This window comes from Gracilinanus agilis, chromosome 4, assembly GCF_016433145.1.
Source record: "Gracilinanus agilis isolate LMUSP501 chromosome 4, AgileGrace, whole genome shotgun sequence".
In the NCBI taxonomy this organism is placed as follows: domain Eukaryota; kingdom Metazoa; phylum Chordata; class Mammalia; order Didelphimorphia; family Didelphidae; genus Gracilinanus; species Gracilinanus agilis.
The window spans coordinates 243,217,906-243,241,788 of NC_058133.1; the positions used below are offsets into that span (position 1 = coordinate 243,217,906).

Genomic DNA, 23,883 nt, shown 5'->3' on the forward strand with positions numbered 1-23,883 from the left:
ATATCCTTTGATTCTAATAGAGAAAATTTCTAGAACTTTATTTGAAAGGGCTCTTGTCTACCATCAACTGATTACAATTGCTCACAATATCTAGAAGACTTCAACTACATTTTCTATTTGATCTATGCACAAAAGTAACTGCCCCCCCTCAACCCTGGGAAAACTGGAGTCTTGGGAACCATTTGCGATTTGTATTGATATTAAAAAGTCCTTCTTGGGAAGTAATGTCCAATCAAGTAAAGGCAAATCATTTTTTAGTATCATAGATTTAGAGCAGGAAGGCACGTTAAAGACCATCCAGTGTAATCAACTCTTTTTAGAGATAAGAAAAATGAGGATCAGAGAGGTTGTGTCTTGCCCAAGGTTACACAAATAGGAAATAGTGAAGCTAGATATCAAACCAAGGTCATCTGACTCCAAATCCAACATTCATTCCATTCTTGTCATAACTGATAAAGGTTAAACAAGTTTGTCACAATTTTAAAACATTTTCCATTTGCTAACATTATTGATATTATTTTACCTTTATAAAGCGCTTGACACCCTACTTTTTTCTTAAACCCTTACCTTCCATCTTAGAACCGTATTGGTTCTAAGGCAGTAGAGTGGTAAGGGCTTGGCAACAGGGGTTAAGTGACTTGCCCAGGGTCACACAGTGTCTAAAGCCAGATTTGAATCCAGGACCTCCCATCTCTGGGCCTGGCTCTCAATCCTAGCTGCCCTGCCACCCTACTTTTAAAAAAGGGAAGGGAATATAATTTTATCAAACTATATGGAAAGTCAGTAGGATCAACAACTTGATTCTACTTTGTTCTATCAAGATAATACACTTGTTCTTAATAATGTCTTCAGAATATATTAAACACATTACAATAATGAACTCAGTGATACTAAGTATTTGTGTACACTTATTAACTCAACTCTCACTTAATATTCCTACTTACTGCACACCATCAAATGCAAATTCCTTCCTATAAGTGTCTTCTGATTAGAAGTATGAGATTATGAATAGTTTAGGCTAGCAGGTAGGTTTAAGTGTGTGAAAAATGATAAAGACTTTCTTGATATCAAAACTACAGTGTGGAAGAGAGTGGTATCCTTCCTGTTTTATGGTAAAGGAACTCTAGCACAAAAAAACTTTAAACTATTTTCTTCCAAATACAGAAAAGCTTAGATTCAGAGTGATATTTTGACTCCCAAATGATTTCTAAGACTTTTGCAAAGCCTTTCTGGTCCCAACATTCGTTCTCTCACAATAGTTGTGATCAGATGATATATATGCCCTTATTTTTAGTAAGAATCACAGATTTTCATAGCTAGAAAGGATTTCATAGTCCATTCATTCCAATCCATACTAGAAAAACAATTCCTACTTCAACATATTAGAGAAATGGCTGCCGAACCTTGTTTGGAGAGGAAACCCACTACTTTACAAGGCTGCCCCTTTAACTTTTAGGTAGCTGTAATTATTAGAAAGTTTTTTCCTACTTCAGGCCTAAATGTACTTCTTTCCAATTTCCACCCATAGCTCTTCATTCTACTCTCTAGGCCTAAACAAAACAATTCTAATCCTAACGTGTCTTCCAGCTTACAGCTCAAATTTTTTCTTAGGCCTTATCCTTCTTGACTTTTATGCTGTTTTTGTTGTGATTGGTCAGATTCTCCTCCTATATAGTCTCTTCTCTGGCTTCTGGGGCACTATTTTTTACAAGTTCTATTACTACTCCTTCTCTAAAGACTATCCTAGGCCATTTCCTCTTCTCTCTATACTCTCTCCTTTGGGAAGAACATCTGTTCCCCTAGAGCAGTGATGGGCAAACTTTTTAAAAAGGGAGCCAAAGGAAAGGAAATGCTCATGTCAGTCTGTTTCTAAGGCAACTCTTTCAAAGTTTCATTGTATTGTATCCTACTCATTGTATTTGTCAGATTAGGAATAATGTCAAGCAGCCGAATAGAACATTTCAGGCTCCCCCCCCCCACATCTGGCCCATGGGCCATAGTTTACCCATCACTGCCCTAGAGTGATTGCCTAGTCATTAATCCCAAATCTAAGTATAAAGCTTTAATCTCTCCCAAAAAATCTGGCCTCACTGAATTGCTTGTTGGACATCTCCAATTGAATATACTATCAGATCTTCAGACTTAAACTCATCACCTTTCCACCCAAATTTGCCTTTCCTTCCAAAATTTTCTTTAAAAAATCCAACTAATACTATTACCCCAAATATTTATGTTTGATTTCCCTAGGAGTCTCTTTAATTTATTACCTCTTCCTTACTATATCCAATTAGTTGCCAAGTTCCATTGATTCTACCACTGAAATATCATTTACTTCAATCCCTTCTTATTAGCAAATTGAGGGAAGATCTCCCAGAATTCAACAATATATTTAACGAATTTATTAGGTACTTAATATGTCCAAAATATTGTGCTAGGCTCTGAGAGAATACAACAAATGAAACAAGGCATATTCCCTGCTCTCAAGGAGCTTACAACCTAAAAGGGGGATAAAACATGTAAATAAAATAACTGTAATGCATTGCAGAATGTGATGAGTGCAAAGGAGAGGTTCAGACAAAGTGCTATGAGAAAATTTGAAGAGAGATGAGTAGAATCATCCAAAATAGAATTGCTCATGGCTCTGACCTCCACATCTACCACCCACCTGTTGCCCTCAATAAAGAAGGACAGCACTGGGTCACCTCTGCAATTGGCTTTCATCACCTTCAGACAGGTCCCCGTCAAGAAGTTAAATATGCGGATCTTTCCATCAGCACAACCGCTGATTACCCGGAGATAGAGGAAGGCCACACAGAGTACCTCCCTATAAAATAAATAAAACAATCAGAATAGTCCATTCTGTGGGCAGATATCTGTATATAAAATATAAAAAAATATGAGGGATATAAAGAAATTATTTTTTTTCTTTTCCATCCTGTTACCTTTTTTTAACCCTTACCTTCCATCTTAGAATCAATACTGAGTATTGGTTCCAAGGCAGAAGAGTGGTAAAGGCTAGGCAATGAAGGTTAAGTGACTTGTCCAGGGCCACACAGCTAGGAAGTGTCTGAGACCAGATTTGAACCCAGGACCTCCTATCTCTAAACCTGGTTCTTAATCCACTGAGCTGCTCCCTCTTACTTCCTAGAATAAAGGCATTAGTGCCCATGTTTCAAGTTGATTAATGTGACAATTAAGAGAGAAGTATAAGGATGATATTAGAAAATAAGTATTATTTTATTAGTTTAGAGGTAAAAAGTAGAGAAGCTGGCTTGAGGAAGAATTGGAGTTTCAAATAGAGCTGAGAGAGAGTGTTGGTTTCATATGCTGGCATTTGTAATTTATTCAATGGCAGTTTCATGTTCTGGGTGTGGTATTTTGGGAGTTGGCTTCTGGCAGTTGACAGTCACACACAGGTTCTTTTCTCTCTCAGGGCTGAAGGTAACATCTTTGCCTTTCTCTATCTTTGTCTGAGTGAAATACTTGAAGGAGTGGAATGTTTTCTTTTCCAACTTGGGAAATACTATTCATTTATCTGTTACTGTGTATAGATTGATTAAACTCTGAAAAGACCAAAGAAAACCTGGTCTTTGGTTTAGATTCTGAGTCTGTTAAGGCTCAGAATTCTAACTTGATTCTTGTTGAAACTCAACCAGCTAGCCTTAGTTATCTTTATAACTTAAAGGTGAAGTTAAGAATTATAGTGTATTTTTAGAATAGTATAATTTTTGTTAGTTATATCAGGGAGGATTAGCATAGCCTGTGAACCACAGGAGAAGCTGTTCCTTGCGGAACCTGGGAGTTTATTTGGGTGGAGTTAGAATCCCTTAGAATTAGAAATCCTCTTACCCTCATATATTTTAAGTAAAAAGTTCATCTTCTATAACAAGAGTCTCTTTAGCTTTCCCTTGTGCCTGGCCCTGAAGGTAAGTTCATCTTTGAGATTTACTTCACTTTACGACTGGAGATACTTTTGATAACATCTATCAAAAGTATTGGAATCATTTTTGAACCTTTATTTCTTTGGTCTTTGTCCTTTATTTTTGGGCTCACCCTATTTTATTTTTAACATAAGGGAGATTAAGGTTTGCTAGTGATAGATATCCCTTCTGGAAATTTGGTACCCAGTGTCCCAACTAAGAGACGAGCACTGATGATATTTTATCTCTATAACCACTTGGTTGGGAAGAGGCTAAAGCTAGTGTGTGGAAAAGTTAGCAAATTTTTAATTTTGCCTTCACCCAATATATAAGGTCAAAGGAGTTGTTTTTAAAAAGGAAATATAAGCCTAGAAGGGTTATTAGATAAATAAACTAAAGGAAGGTGTGTACAAACTTTATATGATCACAATAAGGAAGAATGGAGCAAATGACCCACACTGAGGAGTGACTGTCTTTCTTGTGAAGATGCCTTAAGTTTAAGAGCAAGTTTTCTTGTAACTTGTCCAACACTGGTCTTGGAATAAGGACACCTGGAACTATATAGCCCATCCTGGTTTTTCCAATTTACTAGCCATGGCCTTGGATAAATCATTCTATCCCTTTGGATATCAATTTCATCATCTCCCAAAGCAAATCAACCAATAAACATTTATTAAACTCCTAATATGTGCTAGGGACAGTCAGCACAGAGGGCCTAGAGTCAGGAAGACATTTTCCAGAAGTTCAAATCTGGTCTCAGACATTTCTGTATGACCCTAGGAAAGTTACTTAATCCTCTTTGCCTCAGTTTCTTCATCTGTAAAATGAGCTGGAAAAGAAAGTGGCAAACCACTCCAGCAGCTTTGCTAAGAAAATCTCAAATAGGATCATAGAGCGTTGGACATAACTGAAATGACTGAACAACAACAAAGAACTTATACCTAACACATTGAAATGACATTTCTATTTCAACCGAATAAGATTCCTTAAGATGAAAGAACTGTTCATTGGGAATGATGAATGTACAGCTGGCCTGATAAAATCATATGAAAACAACCTTGACTTTTCCAGGTGTTGTTTGATCCTTTGAAGATTTATGCCAACTATAGGATCCCCAGAATATTATGGTCAAGTAGTATGACAATAAATCTTGTACTAAACTTGGAACTTCATATCAAACATTCCAAACCCTTGTTCCCAAATAACATTGTGTGTTTATTAACATTCTATGTACCTTCTGCATTGTTAATGACTTATGTTAATTATCTGTAAAAAAAAACCCTATAAAACACACTGTTAAACATCATAAAGGGGGTCATCACAGGCTGGGCTTTCCACAATTAAAGTTTGGGTTTTCAGGCCAGAATTATGGTTTGGAGATTTTTTTTATTTCTAACAATCATAGTACAACATTGCTATTACTGTGTACACTGTTCTCCTGGTTCTGTTTATTTCTCTTGGTATTAGTTCATGTAGAACTTTCCAGCTTTTTCTGAAATCATCCTATTGATCATTTCTTACAACACAATAGTATTCCATCTATGTGAGGATTTTCAATGATTTCAGAGACTTCAATTTTTCCCTTTTTAGATTCCATTACTGCCTCAATTTCATCTATTTTGAACTTAGCAATCAAATATTTTTATAATTGCCCTACACTGGTCAACAATACACTGATGTCTGCCTTGAAACTGAGACTGCTACTGAAAAATTGTGATAAGAATTCTTTACCTATAATGGTATCATCTGTTTCCTGTTTCTGATTTTTATTTTAGTATTTCAATTTCATCTAATCTAGACTTATGAATCAAATTGTTTTTGATATAGTACTGGTGCATAATGAAAGTAATCATGTCTTCAGTACATTTAATTTACAGTCATGGTTTGACTACTTTAGGGTTCAGTACCATTTTGTATAAATAGCAATCCAGCAGTTTAAGTATCAATATTTCTGATTTATTCCTAAATGTCTTGTCTTCTTATGGTACAATAAAACAAAGGAGTGCCATTTGCTCCACTGTACTTAGTGTCAAGTTGATCAATGTCAAGTTTTCATTAGGACAAGACTACATTATTCCGCCTCATTTATTTCTTGGATTCACAGAAGTATTTTTATCACATAGGTGGTGGGTTAATCCATTCAGAGATATCTCCAAAACCCACTTGGCCAGCAATTCAGGGTTCTTGTCAATCCTTCACAACTATCATGGTGGTCTCAGTGAAGAGTCACTACTATATATCATTCTGGCTAGCACTCCCTTTCTGGTGTCTATCAACCCCCATTCTAATGATAATAGATGAGAATTTGGCTTTGATGATGGTGGTGGTGGTAATGGTGATGATGAAGATGATGATGACAGCAGCAATGAAATGACAAACAAAAATGATTGTATCAGGGGGCAGCTGGGTAGCTCAGTGGATTGAGAGTCAGGCCTAGAGACAGGAGGTCCTAGGTTCAAATCCGGCCTCAGACACTTCCCAGTTGTGTGACCCTGGGCAAGTCACTTGACCCCCATTGCTTACCCTTACCACTCTTCCACATAGGAGCCAATACACAGAAGTTAAGGGTTTAAAAAAATGATTGTATTAGACAAAGAAAACATGAGGAAACTTCCTAGACTCAATGCTCATATACAGAAAGCAAATCTGAGCACTTCTGGGTTGGTGCAAATATCAAAACCTGAAGTATCCAACAAAGAACATGTCACTATGCTGAGAAATAAGGACACTAGGATCAGAGGTTCAGTATGGCTGAGAGCAAGGAATATTTACCCAATACACTGATTTTAAAAGAGAAGTTGTCAGTATTCATTCCATAATGTTATTTCAGTGAATACACCCCTACTTTTAAGAACACAGAGTATGGGGGGAGAATTATTGACTAATGTAGACGGCTCATTTTCTATTTTATTGATATGATTTTCTTCTCTCTTCTTTTTAATTAGATTAGCTAAGGGATTATCAATTTTATTAGTCTTTTACGAGAACCAAGTTTTAGTTTTATTTATCATTACTATGGGCTTTTTTTTCTTTCCAACATTTATATCCTCTCTGATTTTTAATATTTCCTCTTTCTGGGCTTCCGGGTTAAGATGGTGACAGAGTAAAAAGAAGCTGCTTGACCTCTCCTAACTGAAGCATACAGGACTCTTCAAGGGGACATAAAAACAAATCCAGACGAACGAAGGGACCCCACAACAGGACGCAGCATTGAAGGCATGGGGAATCAGGGCATTTCCATGCTATAAAGGGGTGAAATAGTTCTGACTAGAGCAAGGGCTGAGGAAGCCTTTCCCCCACCCCCCACACCATGTACAACGCCAAGGCCAGTGCACAAGAGTTAAAGCAGATTTTGGGCACCCAATAAGTCATTGACAGCTCCAGGGCCTGTTCCTGAGAGCAGCAAGACTTAGGACCCCAAGAGGCTAAAGAACACACACGGACTTTGAATACAGACCCTGAGTGCTAGCTCTGGCATGGGAGAAGGCATTGACTTAGTTGCAGACAAGGATCTCGAGCACAGGCTTGGACCTCTAGTGGGGACCCTGTGCAGACGGGAGCACTGCTGTGGAAGCAGCGCCCTGAGACTGCTGCTGAAGGAGCCTCAGGCAGAGGGGCAGACTGAGGACAACCAGGAGGCTCAACCCCAAGAATAACGAGACCTGAGACCTCAGGAGCCTAGAGAGCTCAGACAGACCCTGAGTGTAAGGATAAAGCTGAGAAGGGGTGGGGCTAACAATGGCAACCCAAAATCTGAAACCCCAGAAGAGAAAGATCATCAAGAAGAAATCTGTAACACTGGACAACTTTTACACAGAGAAAGTGCAGACAACAGAGCAAACAGTAGAGGAGAACAAACAAGTAATCATATCCAAACCTTCCCAAAATAATGAAAACTGGTCACAAGCTATTGAAGAGTTCAAATCAGAGATGATGAGAAAGATGGAAGAGATCTGGCAAGAAAATAACAGTTTAAAAGTCAGAATTTTGCAATTGGAAAGTGAGGCTCAGAAATCAAATGAACTGATAAGCAAATTGAACACCAGAAATGACCAGATTGAAAAGGAAAACGAAAAGATTATAGCCAAAAACCAGTCCCTAAAGGCTAGAATTGAGCAATTAGAAGCTAATGATCTCTCAAGACAGCAAGAACAAATAAAACAAAGTCAAACGACTGATAAAATAGAAGGAAACATGAAATATCTCAATGAGAAAGTGACAGACCAAGAAAACCAGTCAAGAAGAGACAATTTGAGAATCATTGGTCTTCCTGAAAAAGCAGAAATTAATAGAAATTTGGACTCCATACTAAAAGAAATTATTCAGCAAAATTGCCCTGAAATCCTACAAGAGGGCAATATAGACATTGAAAGGATCCATAGATCACCCTCTACACTAGACCCAGAAAAGACAACCCCCAGGAATATAATAGCTAAATTCAAGAGCTTCCAAGTAAAAGAAAAAAATATTACAAGAAGCCAGAAAGAGACAATTCAGATATCAAGGAGCACGAATGAGGATCTGGCAGCCTCTACGCTAAAAGACCGCAAGGCTTGGAATATAATATTCAAAAAGGCAAGAAAACTGGGCCTTCAACCACGGTTTAACTACCCATCAAAATTGACTATATGCTTCCAGGGGAAAGTATGGGCATTCAACAAAATTGAAGATTTCCAAGTATTTGCACATAAAAGATCAGGACTAAATGGAAAGTTTGATATCCAACCACAAAAATCAAGAGAAACATGAAAAGGTAAATAAGAAACAGAGGAGAAAGAAAACTCATAATTTTTAAATTTGCCTCTTTAAGGGCTTCAATAAGATCTAATTATCTATATTCCTATGTGGAGAAATGTCATGTATAATTCTCTGAAGTGAAATCTATTCACTAATATAGTATTCACTATTATAGTAATCAGAAGAATAATTCATAGGGAGAGGGTGGAATACTAAAAGGTCTAAGATGATATGGGGGGTGGGAAAGAGGGGAGGGGATAGTAGGGGACACCAAGAGAAACTTGAGTGAATAAAAAAAATAGGATATTCTACTACACACAAAGAGGGCATGGGAAGAGGAGGAGACAAATTCTATTATAAGAAGGAGAGGAAGAGAGCATTAAGAGGTAATATTTAAACCTTACTCTCAGTGTGATCAACTCAGAGAGGGAAGAGTAGCTATATTATCCATTGGGATATAAAACTCTATCTAAATCTACTGAGAAAGTCAGAAGGGATAAACCAAAGGGAATAGGGGAGTGGGGAAGTCAAAAAAGGGAGGGGAGAAGTAGGGGGAGGGAATTCATTAGGCCTTTAAAAATAAAAAGAGAGAAATAATAAGGGAGGGGGTAGAAAGGGAAGTCAATCAAGGGAGGGGATAAGGGATACTGGCTTAAAGCAAACCAATGGTTTAAAATGAAATAGTGTAAGAAGAAGGGGCAGGACTAGGGGAGGAAACAAAAATGTCAGCGAATTCACAACTGATGATTATAATTCTGAATGTGAATGGGATGAATTCACTCATAAAACGGAAGCAAATAGCAGAGTGGATTAGAAACCAAAATCCTGCCATATGTTGTCTATAAGAAACACATATGAGGTTGGTGGACACACACAAGTTTAAGATTAAGGGCTTGAGCAAAGTCTTTTGGGTGTCAAATGAGAAAAAGAAGGCAGGAGTGGCTATTATGATTTCTGACAAAGCCAAAGTAAAAATAGATAGGATTAAAAAAGAGAGGGAAGGTCATTACATCCTGATTAAAGGCAGTATAAACAATGAGGAAATAACAGTGCTCAATATGTATGCACCAAGTGGCATAGCATCCAAATTGATAAAGGAGAAACTGGCAGATCTCAAGAAGGAAATAGATAGTAAAACCATAATAGTGGGAGATCTAAATATTCCTCTTTCAGATCTAGATAAATCAAACCAAAACATAAATAAGAAAAGATAAGAGAGGTGAATGAAGTCCTAGAAAAATTAGATTTATTTGATATGTAGAGAAAAATAAATAGGGACAAAAAGGAATACACCTTCTTTTCAGCTGCACATGGTACATTCACAAAGATCGACCATGTAATAGGGCATAGAATCATTGCAAACAAATGCAAAAGAGCAGAAATAATAAATGTAACATTCTCAGATCATAATGCAATAAAAATAATAACTAGTAAGGGCACCTGGACAGGCAAATCAAAAACTAATTGGAAATTAAATAATATGATTCTCCAAAACCAGTTAGTCAAAGAAGAAATCAGAGAAACAATCAACAATTTCATTGAAGAGAATGACAATGATGAGACATCCTACCAAACTCTGTGGGATGCAGCCAAGTCAGTATTCAGGGGGGAAATCTATATCCTTGAGTGCATATATTAACAAATTAGGGAGGGCAGAGATTAATGAATTGGGCATGCAACTCAAAAAACTAGAAAGTGAGCAAATTAAAAACCCCCAGATGAAAACAAAATTAGAAATACTAAAAAACAAGGGAGAAATTAATAAATAGAATACTAGCAAAGAGACTCCAGCAAGTAATTAAGAAGATCATCCACCATGATCAGGTGGGATTTATACCAGGAATGCAAGGATGATTCAACATTAGGAAAACCATCCACATAATTGACCATATCAACAATCTAACAAACGAAAATCTCATCATCATTTCAATAGATGCTGAAAAAACCTTTGACAAAGTAAAGCACCCATTCCTATTGAAAACCCTGGAAAGTATAGGAATAGAAGGACCTTTCCTAAAAATAATAAACAGTATATACCTAAAACCATCAACAAGCATCATATGCAATGGGGATAAATTAGAAACCTTCCCAATAAGATCAGGAGTGAAACAAGGATACCCATTATCACCTCTATTATTCAACATGGTACTAGAAACACCAGCAGTAGCAATTAGAGAAGAAAAAGAAATTGAAGGGATCAAAATAGGCAAGGAGGAGACTAAGCTATCACTCTTTGAAGACAATATGATGGTCTACTTAAAAAATCCTAGAGAATCAACTAAGAAGCTTGTAGAAATAATCAACAACTTTAGCAAAGTTGCAGGATACAAAATAAATGCACATAAATCATCAGCATTTCTATATATTTCCAACATATTAGAGCAGCAAGAGGTAGAAAGAGAAACACCATTTAAAATCACCCTAGACAATATAAAATACTTGGGAATCTATCTACCAAAATAAACACAGCTATTATACGATAACAACTACAAAACACTTTCCAAACAAATAAAACTGGAGCTCAACAATTGGAAAGCCCTTAATCGTTAATGGGTAGGACGAGCTAACATAATAAAAATGACCATTCTACCCAAATTAATTTACCTATTTAGCACCATACCTGTCAAACTACCAAAAAACTTCTTTACTGAATTAGGAAAAACTATAACAAATTTCATTTGGAATAACAAAAGATCAAGAATATGAAGAGAAATAATGAAAAAAAAATGTGAAGGAAGGCATCCTACCAGTACCAGATATTAAACTATACTATAAAGCAGCAGTCATTAAGTCATTAAGACATTATGGTACTGGCTAAGAGATAGAAGGGAGTATCAGTGGAATAGACTTGGGGTAAATGACATCAGCAAGACAGTGTATGATAAACCCAAAGAACCCAACTTTTGGGACATGAATCCACTCTTTGACAAAAACTGCTGGGAAATTTGGAAAACAATATGGGAGAGATTAGGTTTAGATCAACATCTCACACTCTACACCAAGATAAATTCAGAATGGGTGAATGACTTGAATATAAAGAGGGAAACTATAAATAAGTTAAGTGAACACAGAACAGTATACTTGTCAGATCTCTGGGAAAGGAAAGATTTTAAAACCAAGCAAGAGTTAGAGAAAATTACAAAATGTAAATTAAATAGTTTTGATTATATTAAGCTAAAATGCTTTTGTACAAACAAAAACAATGTAATCAAAATCAGAAGGGAAACAACAAATTGGGAAAAAATCTTTATAACAAAAACTCTGACAGGGGTCTAATTACTCAAATATATAAGTAGTTAAATCAATTGTATAAAAAAATCAAGCCATTCCCCAATTGATAAATGGGCAAGAGACATGAATAGGCAATTTTCAGGTAAAGAAATCAAAAGTATCAATAAGCACATGAGAAAGTGTTCTAAATCTCTAATAATTAGAGAAATGCAAATCAAAACAACTCTGAGGTATCACCTCACACCTAGCAGATTGGTTAAAATGAAAGAAGGGGAGAGTAATGAATGCTGGAGGGGATGTGGCAAAATTGGGACATTAATGCCTTGCTGGTGGAGTTGTGAACTGATCCAACCATTCTGGCTGGCAATTTGGAACTATGCTCAAAGGACTATAAAAAAAATGCCTGCCCTTTGATCCAGCCATACCATTTTTGGATCTGTACTCCAAAGAGATCATAAATAAACAGACTTGTACGAGAATATTTATAGCTGTGCTTTTTGTGGTGGCAAAAAACTGGAAAATGAGGGTGTGTCTTTCAATTGGGGAATGGCTGAACAAATTGTGGTATATGCTGGTAATGGAATACTATTGTGCTAAAATGAATAACAAACTCGAGGAATTCCATGTGAACTGGAAAGACCTCCAGGAAGTGATGCAGAGTGAAAGAAGCAGAGCCAGAAGAACACTGTACACAGAGACTGATATACTATGGTAAAATCGAATGCAATGGACTTCTGTACCAGCAGCAATGCAATGACACAGGACAGCTCTGAGAGATTTATGGTCAAGAATGCTACCCACATTCAGAGAAAGGACTGTAGGAGAGGAAACATATAAGAAAAATAACTGCTTGAACGCATGGGTTGAGGTGTACGTGATCGGGGATGTAAACTCAAAACTACCACACCAATGCAATGATCAACAATTTGGAAATAGGTATTGATCAATGACACATGTTAAAACCAGTGGAAATGTGCATTGGTCATGGGTGTGGGGGGTCAGCGGGGGGTGAAGGGAAAGCAGGAGCATGAATCATGTAACCATGTTAAAAGTGAATATTAATAAATGTTCAAAAAAATAAATAAAATAAAAAAAATCTCCTCTTTCTGTTCTTATTTTAGGCTTTTTTGACTTTTAAAAATGCATATTCAGTTTGTTGATCTTTTCCTATTTTGTTAATTTATGTTTATGGGGATATTATTTTCCTCCTGAGGACTGCTTTAGCTGAATACCAGAAATTTTGGTTTATTGTTTCACCATTTTCATTTTATATTATATATTTATTGCTTCTGTGGTTTATTTTTTGACCCACTTATTATTTAAGATTCCCTTGGGGCTATAAGAAATGATAAGCAAGATGATTTCAGAAAAAGCTGGAAAGATATATAGGAACTGATGCAGAGTGAAATAAGCAGAACTGGGAGAATATTGTACAAAGTACAAAGTATCAACAGGAATATAGTACAATGATTATTGGTGAAAACTTAGTTACTCTCAGCAATGCAATGATCTTGGACAATCCTTAAAGACATGTGACAGGGAAAGCTATCCACCTACAGAGAAAAAAACTATTGGAGTCATCTTTCACATCAGTGTATTTATGTATTTATTTTGGGGTTTTGGTTATGTATGAGTATGATTTTACAACAGTGACAAATATGGAATTATGTTCTGCATGACAATAAAAATAAAATTTTAAAAATTCCCTTGTTAAGTCTTCATTCATTTCTGTATTTTGCTTTGTGGTCCCTGAATCATATTATGGTCTGTAAAGGATATTTTACCTAACATGTGTTTGTCATATCTCTGTTCTTTAGTACATATCATGTCTCTATGGCTTAGTCCATTTTTTTTAAAGTTCCATGGTATGTGTGTGTTTGTGCGTGTGCGTGTGTGTGTCTGTGCGTGTGTGTGTGTGTACTTTTTTGTTTTTTCCATTTAGAAGATGCCGTATATACTTTTAATTTGTTTAAAATGTTTTAATTTATTCAATTTCATATTTTCCCATTTGTTTATCTTTTGGTTACTTATCAAAACTGATAGATAGATATTCAAGTATCTTTTCACCATTGTATTTGAAACTCTGATAGCATTTTCTTTATGAATTTGGATGATCAGATATTTGGAACACATAAGTTTAGTAGTGATATTGATTTATTTATAGTTCTTTTCAGCAAATATAATTTCTTTGTTTATCCCTTTTAATATTTTGATTATTTGCTTCTGCTTTGTCAGATAGCATTATGGCAACTCCTGCCATTCTATTTAATATATAGTAAATTATTTTTTCCATCCACTTAGTTTTATTTTGTATATGTCTTTGCTTTTTAAACAAGTTTATTGTAGCAAAAAATTGTAGGGTTTAATTTTCTCATCCAATCTGCCACTTTTAAATTTTATTAAATTATCTGATTCAGGCATATTTAAAATTATAAGAGTTGCAATTGTACTTACGCCATGTCTCTAATATTGTTCTTTCCTCTCTTTTCTTTTAAACAAATTATTATATTCCTTGAGTTACTTTACTTGAACTTTTTTTTAGATCACCCTTTTCCTACTGATTCTTTTCCCCTTACTCTTGATACCTACTTGTAATTTTTTTTACACCTTTCCACTTGGGGTCTTAGTTCCTTTCCCTTGCTGCTTTTATCTGGCCATATGATACTTCTTCCCCATCTTTTCCCCCTCTCAGTTAATCAACTAAATTCCTCTTTTCTCTCCTCCCTTTCAACTAGTCCTGTTCATTGGTTTTCTAAATTTCCTTTTTTAAAAACCTCTTTCCAAAAATTTCTCTTTTTTTCATTCTCTCTCCTCTACTTCTATCTTCTCTTGACCCTCATTTTCTGATTCTTGACTCCTATAATTATCTGGTCTCTCTTTTCTCTGCATTCTTCATTCAATCAAAAATACTCTACCTTGGTTACCTTTTTTCCTCCACATTTTCCTCAAAATCTCTTCCAGAGGTCCATGCCCTTCCTCAGTTGCCAGTTGCTCCCAACCCTCCCAGTGTAGAATGGACTCTTAAAGAGCCAAATCCTCTCTGCTTCACTTATTGTATGATCCTCATCTCCCTTTATAGACCATCTCTCTTCACCTATAGGAATATTCATTAAAGGAACCCCCTCCTCCTAGCAAAGTAGAGAGTCTCCTCCTTCTCTCCCCATTTCAGTATTTTCCCTCCTCACTCACTCTCCCACAAGCTCTTCTCTTTCTGACCATAAAAGTCACCTTCACTTCACTGCTAGCCATTGATTTTATCCAGGCACATCGCATTCTTCTCTCTGTCCCCCTACTTTTCTATTCCCTTTCATGTTCCAACCTATGTTGCAATGCAATCACACACACACACACACACACACACACACACACACACACACACACACAAATGTTGATTCACTATTGGCAGACATTACCAGGTTCTATCCATAATGCCCCTGCTACTTCTTCATTATAACTTCTACCAGTTATTCACACTCACTGCTGTCTTCTAGTGTACATTTAGAAAGAAGTTTCTTATCAGTTTCTATTTTTGCTCTCTTACTATGATTTCCTTTGCTACTTCATTGATTAACTGTTCGTCCTGCATTTTTGCTGTTTGAGAAGCAAATAATCTCTTTAGTTCTGATTTTCTTTTTAAAAATGTTTTAAATTCTTCTTTATTATGGAATATCTATGTTTTTCCTTGTAAGATTAATTAAGCTCAAAGTCTCAGGGAAGAATATCTTGGGCAGTATCCTGAGCCTCATTGTTCTTTGAACACATTCTTCCATTGCTTCCTATATTTTCTAGTGTGTGCAAAAAAGCCTTGTGTTATCTGAAAATCCTTTCTTTCTTTTTTGAAGTTCTTTCTTTAAATGGCATCCAGAATTTGTTGTTTCTAAATTAAATTGTTAAGTTTAACCACTATGTATCTTGCAGTTTGCAGCTGCCTTTTTGTTTGTTTGTTTGTTTTTTCCTGGAGGCAATCTCTTATTTCTTTCAAATGTAATTTCATTTTCTATTTTTAGACATCCCAATCTTTTGTGATTTCCTTCATTACAGTGTTAAGGTTTTTTGCCCTCTTGTGTTCTTCTGGAAGACCAATGATTCTTAGGGTGCCTCTGTGCCTCCTGTCTTTGAGATCTTTGCCTCTGAGTAAATTTCTTTTAAATTTTTTTGCTCTTTTTCTTCTAGATTGTTCTTCCTTTCTATGTCTTGGCATTCTTGGTCTATTATTCTTTGGAGAGCCTTAATCATTATATATTTCAGTTTTTCCATTTTGCCCATTATTTTTGCTATTAAGGCCATACATTCTGCTTTCATACTTCTCATTTTTCTTTTGAATCTCACACAATTTGTTTTGAATTGTCTTATCAAGTGGTGGATCATTTTCCTCTATTTTGAAGTATTTATTTATAGATGCCCAACTCATTTACTACATCTAGAGGCCTTATTTCCTTCTGTTATTTTTTCTATTGATTTATTTATGTTCAAAGTCTTTTAGTTTTATCCTTCCTTTATCCTTTCTAATTTCTTTGGCAGTTTCAGTCTCCTTATCCCATTTTCCCTATTGCTTACTTCCTGACTCTATCCCTTTTGATTGTGGTTTCCTTGGGAGCTAGATTTGAAGTGTCTCAGCCTCCTCCCATATAAAGCAATTCATATTTCACCAGCTTATGTCTCTGCCTCAAGTGATGTTTGGGTGTCAGAACTGAATGTAGCTGAATACTGAAGCTCAAGATTGGCTACACAGTACATTCCCCATCTCACCTCCTCCCTATCACATAGTGCCCTTTCCTGCTCCCTCTCTTACTTAGTCCTTTGGCCTAGCACCTGTAGTTAGGAGTTTTATAGAGCTAATGCCACATGGTTGTCTGCCTTGACACTGACTCTGAGAATGTTGTGGGGCCACTGGCCCAACTCCAGGTCTACTGGTACTATGGAGTTATCTACTTCAGCACTGGCAATTCAGAGTATTGTAGTACTGGTGCTACAAGATTGTGACCCTAGGAAGTTTTTTGTTCCCAAGGGGCTATGATGCTTTGCTATCTGTGCAACAGCCAGAACAAATTTTCACAGCCTGAATATGGGGTCTTTCAGGCTCTGGAAAGGGCAAAAGAGACTAGTGTGGGGATGCATTTTGTTTTAAGCCTGTGTCTGATAAAACAGTCTCACTACTGATAAGATGGGAGACTGGAGAGGATGCAAAGTGAACTCAGGGTCAGTGAGTGTTAATTCATGATTTTTTTAAATAATTTTTTTAAACCCTTGTACTTCGGTGTATTGTCTCATAGGTGGAAGATTGGTAAGGGTGGGCAATGGGGGTCAAGTGACTTGCCCAGGGTCACATAGCTGGGAAGTGGCTGAGGCCGGGTTTGAATGTAGGACCTCCTGTCTCTAGGCCTGACTCTCACTCCACTGAGCTACCCAGCTGCCCCAATTCATGATTTTTTAAAACTTTCTTTTGGATTCTTGGTGTTCTTGACAGATTAAACTGGGCTTCAGACCCAGTGGTAAGGAAAAGGAATGTCTATCCCAATTATGTGAAGACTTCATGATAACAGTTTGTTCCAGTAGCCATGAAGGCAGCTGAAGCAAGTGCTATGGAACACTTAGAGCTTGATCAGACATTGAGAACTTTATCCTGGGCCATGACCAATCATGCACTCTAACCTAGTCTATCACCAATTATACTGTCTTTTGTTTTGCCAATCAATGGACTTCAATGACTCTGGAAGAGAGAATGATCATGATGATTCTGTGTAACTCTTCCTCACTTAAATTCATTTCATGAGCAAGTCACAACATCATCTCATTGGTCCTCTGAAATGAAGGATAAGCAACAGTCTTCCAGATGAAGAAACCGATTTATGGAAATAAAAAGTGATTTACCAAAGATTCTAATATGTGTGATAGCCTAGACTGGCACCATGTCTCTTTACTTTTACACTTTTCTTGAAACACAGACCTATATAAGATTGGGACAGATGGAAAAGACATATAAATGTAGATGGAATATGAGGCGGCTAAAGATTGATGAACATATAGGACGCAGGGTTTCTCATTTTCCAAATCTAAGCAAATAAGACTAATGTTTAAGAAATTCTGAGAGATTTTTCAGTCATGATTTTGAGGTTGCCTCATAAGCTTCACTTCTTTGAGGTAAAAACTCCATAATCTATATAATATGGTAAAAGGCATAATTAACATTTATCTGTGAGTCATATTAATCAGAACTCCTTTCCTTCCTGGTTTGGGTCAAACTAGCTGTTCATAACATAATTACATGTAATGATTATCTTAGAATAAACATATTTAATCAAAATTAGAACTAGAAGGCATCTTTGAGATAGATAATCTAATTCAATGTTTCTTATTTTACAGAAGGGTGAAGCAGTTTGCCCAAAGTCACACAGGTAGTAAATAGCAGGACCCAATTCTTTTGATTCCAAAATCCAATGGCTTATCTATCATACCATATCTATACCCACCTATGAGCCAGGAAGGTAGAGTTTCAGCTGCAAAAATATCCCAAGGATTAGCATAAAGGACATTGTGGTCCTTCTTACAAATTTCATATTCCTGATATAAATAAGACACTCCAGAAGATACATTTCACTCTTATAAAACTATTAGGGTTATATTTAACAGATTTCCCTTGTAGAATCTGACTAGCTAATCTTTAAACCCTTGGCAATCCTTTTATGTCCTCAGATTCTTTTAAGACAAACAGACTGAGATAATGAGCCAATTCCAAATTTAAAAGAATTGTCTCCATAATGAAATATTAATTTGAAAAGTTCCCCCATGATCTAAAATTTGGCAAGTACCAAATATAAAATATTGATTGTAGAATTATCGATGGATACAAATAATATACTAAAATCCAAATCAGTGACTACATATGAAGATGGACAAAATTAGGGATGAAGGAAAGCATTGAAGAGGTAAGGAATAAGAGGGAAAGCACATAGTAGGCAAATAGGTCACAGAATCACAAAATCTCAAAGCTGAAAAAAGACATAGATCAACTATATAGTTGAGGCTATATGGTTCAACACATGCCTGGGTAAAAATACTCTCTACAGCATCCCAAAGAAATAGTCATTTAGTTTTCAAATGAATATCTCTAGTGAGAGGGAGTCCACTGAACTAAAGCAGTTCATTTTACTTTTAAACAGTTCTAACTGGGAGGGAATTTCTTTTTATAATCCAAGTCTGACTTTCTCCAACTGATATCCACTGATCTTAGTTTTACCTAACACTAGGCAAAGCACAAGACTTATTTAAATGCTCATAGCCCCTATTCCTTTCTCTCCCAACACTGTCTTCTCTTCCTTAAACTAAACATTTCCATTACCTTCAACCAGTCTTCTTATGATATGTATGTATTTTATTAAATAAGTATTCTCACCTTCCTGGATGCCTTTTCTATATGCTCTCTAGCAATATTCTTCATAAAAGGAGGTACACTAGGAGCTGAGCATGATACTACAGATGTAGTCTGACTAAGACAGAATACAGTGGTAATATCATCTCCCTAGTTCTGGATCCCATGACTTTCTTAATGTAGCTCAAGAACACATTAGCTTTTGTGGCTTCCATATGATATTTGTAGTTCATGTTGAGCCTGCTGTCCCCTAAGACCTCCAGAATACTATTTGGTATTCAACCTAGCATAGGCCATACTGTCTTAGAGATTATTAGCTCTAGAAAAAGGCCTTTCATTCATGTTGCAGCTTCCTTCACATAGTCTGAATTAGAGGGGACAAAGGGCAATCTTGCCACCTACCTTGGATGTTTGAATGCCATGAGACATCGCTCATATTTCCCCACCATGCTCCAGCCAATAACAAAACCATCATTGCTTCCTGTCAGGAGATGCCACTCATCAAAACACAGGCATTTAACTGGTCCTTCATGGCCCTTAAGAATCTATAATGAAATGTTACCTTTTTTTAGTTTTATCTCTGACTATATTATTGTATATTTACAAAGGGCTACAACCACATAGCTTCTACTAAATGTGTCATAAATGAATGCTTCATGAAAATCATTATGATCACCTTATAAGCATAGGAAACTTGAGGTAAAGACCTGTCTCTATTATGTAACCTTGGATAAGAGTTTCTTGAGGTCTCAGTTTTCTTTTCTGGAAAATGGGGATAATAATACTTGCTTTACTTATTGCCTATGATTGCAAGGAAGATGATTTATAACCTGTAAAATGCCACATAGATGTATCAATAGTTATTATTTTGCTGTGGTTCATAACCCTAACTCTAAAACTTTGAACTCTAGAAGACAGCTAAGGCTATATGCCCCATTTTCACCAGCCCTTATTTCTCATTTCTTGAGACAAAATGATCAGAGAGAACTCTTGTTGTTTCACTCATTTTCCATCTGGGAATTATAACAATGCATTGAGTTTACACCAATTCCTTGACCATAGGACTTTACCAGGAAGCATACAGTCATAGAATCCCAAAATATCATATCTCTAGATTAAAATATGTATATTCCAATTCCTTATTTGACTGATTACATTGAACAACTCAGAGAAAGGAAATGACTTGCTAAAGTTCAGATAGTTAGAGGAGGAGGTAAGACTGGAACCCAGACTATTTGTGGACTACAGGTTAAGGGACAGTTAGGTAGCTCAGGAAGACCTGGAGACAGAAGATCCTGGCTTCAAATCTGGCCTCAGACACTGCCTAGCTATGTGACCCTGGGGAAACACTTTAACCCCCAAATTGCCTAGCCTTTACCACTTTTCTGCCTTGGAACTGATCCTTAGTATTAATTCTAAGAATAAAGGTGAGGATTAAAAAAAGAACTCTTAGATGAGTCCAACTGCATTTTATAGATGAGACTACAAAAAAAGGCTCAGAGAAGTAAAGTTTCCAAGTCTTCACAGATAATTACAGAAAAAACTAGTGCTTAAACCTAGGTCTTCTTATTCCAAGTCCAGGGACCTTTCCAATACCTCATGCTATGGCCTTTCTTTTTTTGTGCCATTGTAGGCCTAGTCAATAGGAGAACATCTAATCTGATCACAACAGATTATAAATATTTAATTTATTAGAAGAGGATACTAATAAGACGAGGAACAAAGGTTCACTCTTCTTTTGGAACAATAAGGCAACCTCCACTAAATAGCTACTAAACCTGTCAGTTGTCTCACAAACACAAGTGTTAGTTATAAGGATCCCTCTCCCCTCCCCACTTCATTCTAATCTGAGCTTCAAGAGTTAAGAAAGAAGAGTCAATACACCTAACACTAGCATGCCTGAGATACTAAAAGAACAAGTAGATATCCTCTTACACACTGAGTAAATCCTCTATGGAGAATTTTAGGAAAACCTGGGCAAAAGTTAAAAAGGATGCTAAGCAACCAAAATGTTGAAATCTACAATAGTGCTCACAGAGATTAAAATAAATCAAATCAAATGAAGCCAGCAAGTATTTATTAATGGCCTGATATGTGTTAAGCACTGTGCTAAGGCCTGAGAATACAAAAAAAGGTAAAAAGAAGTCCCTGATTGGCTCTCGAGGAGTTTAGTTACCCATCTACCAAAATACCCTAGTAAGAGTGGATCACGAGGATCATCTTTACCTTCACTACATTTTTAAAAATTAGTTATCTTTTATTTTATCACCTTCATTCCCTCATCCCCTTATCCCAAGAAGCTTCCTTATAACAAAGAATAAAAATGAAATAGAAAAAGCATTTTATTAAAATGAGCCAATATCAGCCTAATCTGACAGCATATGTAATGTTCCATACCAATGAACCTCCACATCTCTAAATATGAGAAAGATAAGCATTGTCTTCTTTTTTCTCCAATGCTAAATGCAATCATTATGATGTTCAATTTCATATTTGACAAATACTACCTTTTCATTCCTTTACATTTAAAACTGCCTCTCTTATTTCCTCACTAGGCCACTGGATATTACAAATGGGTCATTATTGACTTTTGTTTCATCCTCAGAAGGAGCTCTGCCTACTTTAAAAGAAGGGGTGCTGAAGTTCTTATTTTATAAATACAATTTCCCCATGAACTTTTCTATTACCTCCCTCAAAACACCAAACCAAATGGGATGAATTTGGATTAGCCAAAGAGGCTGCTTATTGTTATTTTTCCAGCAAAGTTGTTCCAAATATTTACAATAAATAGACTTCATCTACAAAGAATTTTTAGCAGGTGTAGGGGGAGTCACAGAGTGTAATTTGGTCTGCCCTTGTACCCCATAGGATTGTTTCCTCTGTACAGAGAAGGAAAAAATGGTCTCAATTAGTGCTGTGCAAATGGAGCCCTCTGATAAATATAAGATGGAAAGAGCTTAGGTTACTTTGGTCTTTTAGCCTCATCCAGACCCTCCCCAAGCTTCAGTGTCACTTCCCCCACATATAGACACACAATTACCTTAACCAGTGTGGCTGATACTATATGCCATACTTTCACCAGGCCTCGCTCACAGCCACTCACAATATGGGTACTACTCATCTTTACAGTCCAGATGGGATCTTTATGTTTGAAAGTCTTCAGACATTTCCCAGAGTTCATGTCCCACACTTATGAAAGAAGAAAAAAGCAACCATTAAGTCAAACATTAACTGGTTCTACTCTGTGGGGACATACGCTGAAGTGTCTGTACAAGATGTTACATAACCACATATAATAGATATAATTATATCGATATAGATAGCAAATAGATATTAATATATGTAATAGATAATATATCACTGCTTATATATTTTATTATTTTATAGTATAACTACACTATATATAATTGTAACATGGAAAATATATATCAGATAGATAGATAGATAGATAGAGATATAAACAATGCCTGTGAATAGAATGAGAAATTCAAGTCTTGTTTTTTACTTCATACTGGCTCTTTAAGTGACATACTGGATTGATAGAATGAGTTTCCTCACAGCAAGTTCCTTATATCAAAAAAAAAAGTCATAAATCCAAATGCCAAAAAAAAAAAAAAACCACCAATACAACTTCTTAGGATGCAAAGAATTAGAGATAGGATCTTCCTCTAAGTGAACTTTTTACTCTCATTTGGGAGACGAAAAATCTACATTTAACAATAAAAATGACAATATAAATCACTATATGCTACTGATTAAGTAACATAGATAGTAAGTTCTTCATCACTAAAGAGGACAGAGTGACCTCTGTGGGATGAGGAAGTCCTGGAAAGTTTTCATAGGAGGAGATAGGACTGGAGATAGGACCTGAACTGGTCCTTGAAGGATGGATAAGACATGAATAAATGGAGAAGAGAGTTGGGAAGGCATTCCAGGTAACAGAAACTAATGAAATTTCACCTGCTCTCAATTCAAATGGAAACAAAACCCTTTGGTCATAAAGAATAACAACAACAATAACAATAAAGTAACTATCTATAGTGTATTGTATTTTTATTTATTTTATTAAACATTTCCTAATAACATTTTAACCTGGTCCAGCTGTACTGGAGTTTTATAGGCTACGTGTAGGGTAGCCCCTATACAAGATACCATTGTTCCAGGCTATATTTTGTGTAATTATCTGGTTTTCCTAGCCCAAATCTATAAGAGAAACCTTAGGCTTCCTTTTTATATAATAATCCTTCTCATGTCTTATTCTCTCTTTCCTACTTTTCCTTTCAAATTCTTTGAACCTGAAAAGGCAAACTTTGTTTTAAAATGGCCCCCTGTGGAAATATTGAAGGTCCAGATATTTGTCGTGTTATGTTTAGATTCAACAAATCAGACCTCCTGAATCAACCCTCCATAAAGAACTTTATGTCATATTACAGTATAGATGTCTCACCAAGTGCACATACAACTTGATGTATGGATCTATTGCCTAACAGAACTCTCTCATAAAAGTTTGTCTCTTTGTTATAATAAATGGAGATCATGGAGCCCATGCATCTTCTCATCTGACCCTTACTTTGTTCTCTCTCTCTCTCTCTCTCTCTCTCTCTCTCTCTCTCTCTCTCTCTCTCT

General features: G+C 36.2%; 1 protein-coding gene across 1 annotated transcript in view; it reads right to left on the reverse strand.

Moving 5' to 3' along the window:
* CDRT1 (CMT1A duplicated region transcript 1) overlaps window positions 1–23,883 on the reverse strand; it is a 122,642-nt gene that overhangs the window by 16,621 nt on the left and 82,138 nt on the right. The window contains exons 9-11 of the mRNA XM_044672094.1: window positions 22,298–22,446; window positions 19,660–19,802; window positions 2,666–2,824 (exon numbers count right to left, since the gene is read on the reverse strand). Coding sequence (XP_044528029.1) covers window positions 2,666–2,824; window positions 19,660–19,802; window positions 22,298–22,446 — 451 coding nt within the window. The remainder of the gene's footprint in view (window positions 1–2,665; window positions 2,825–19,659; window positions 19,803–22,297; window positions 22,447–23,883) is intronic.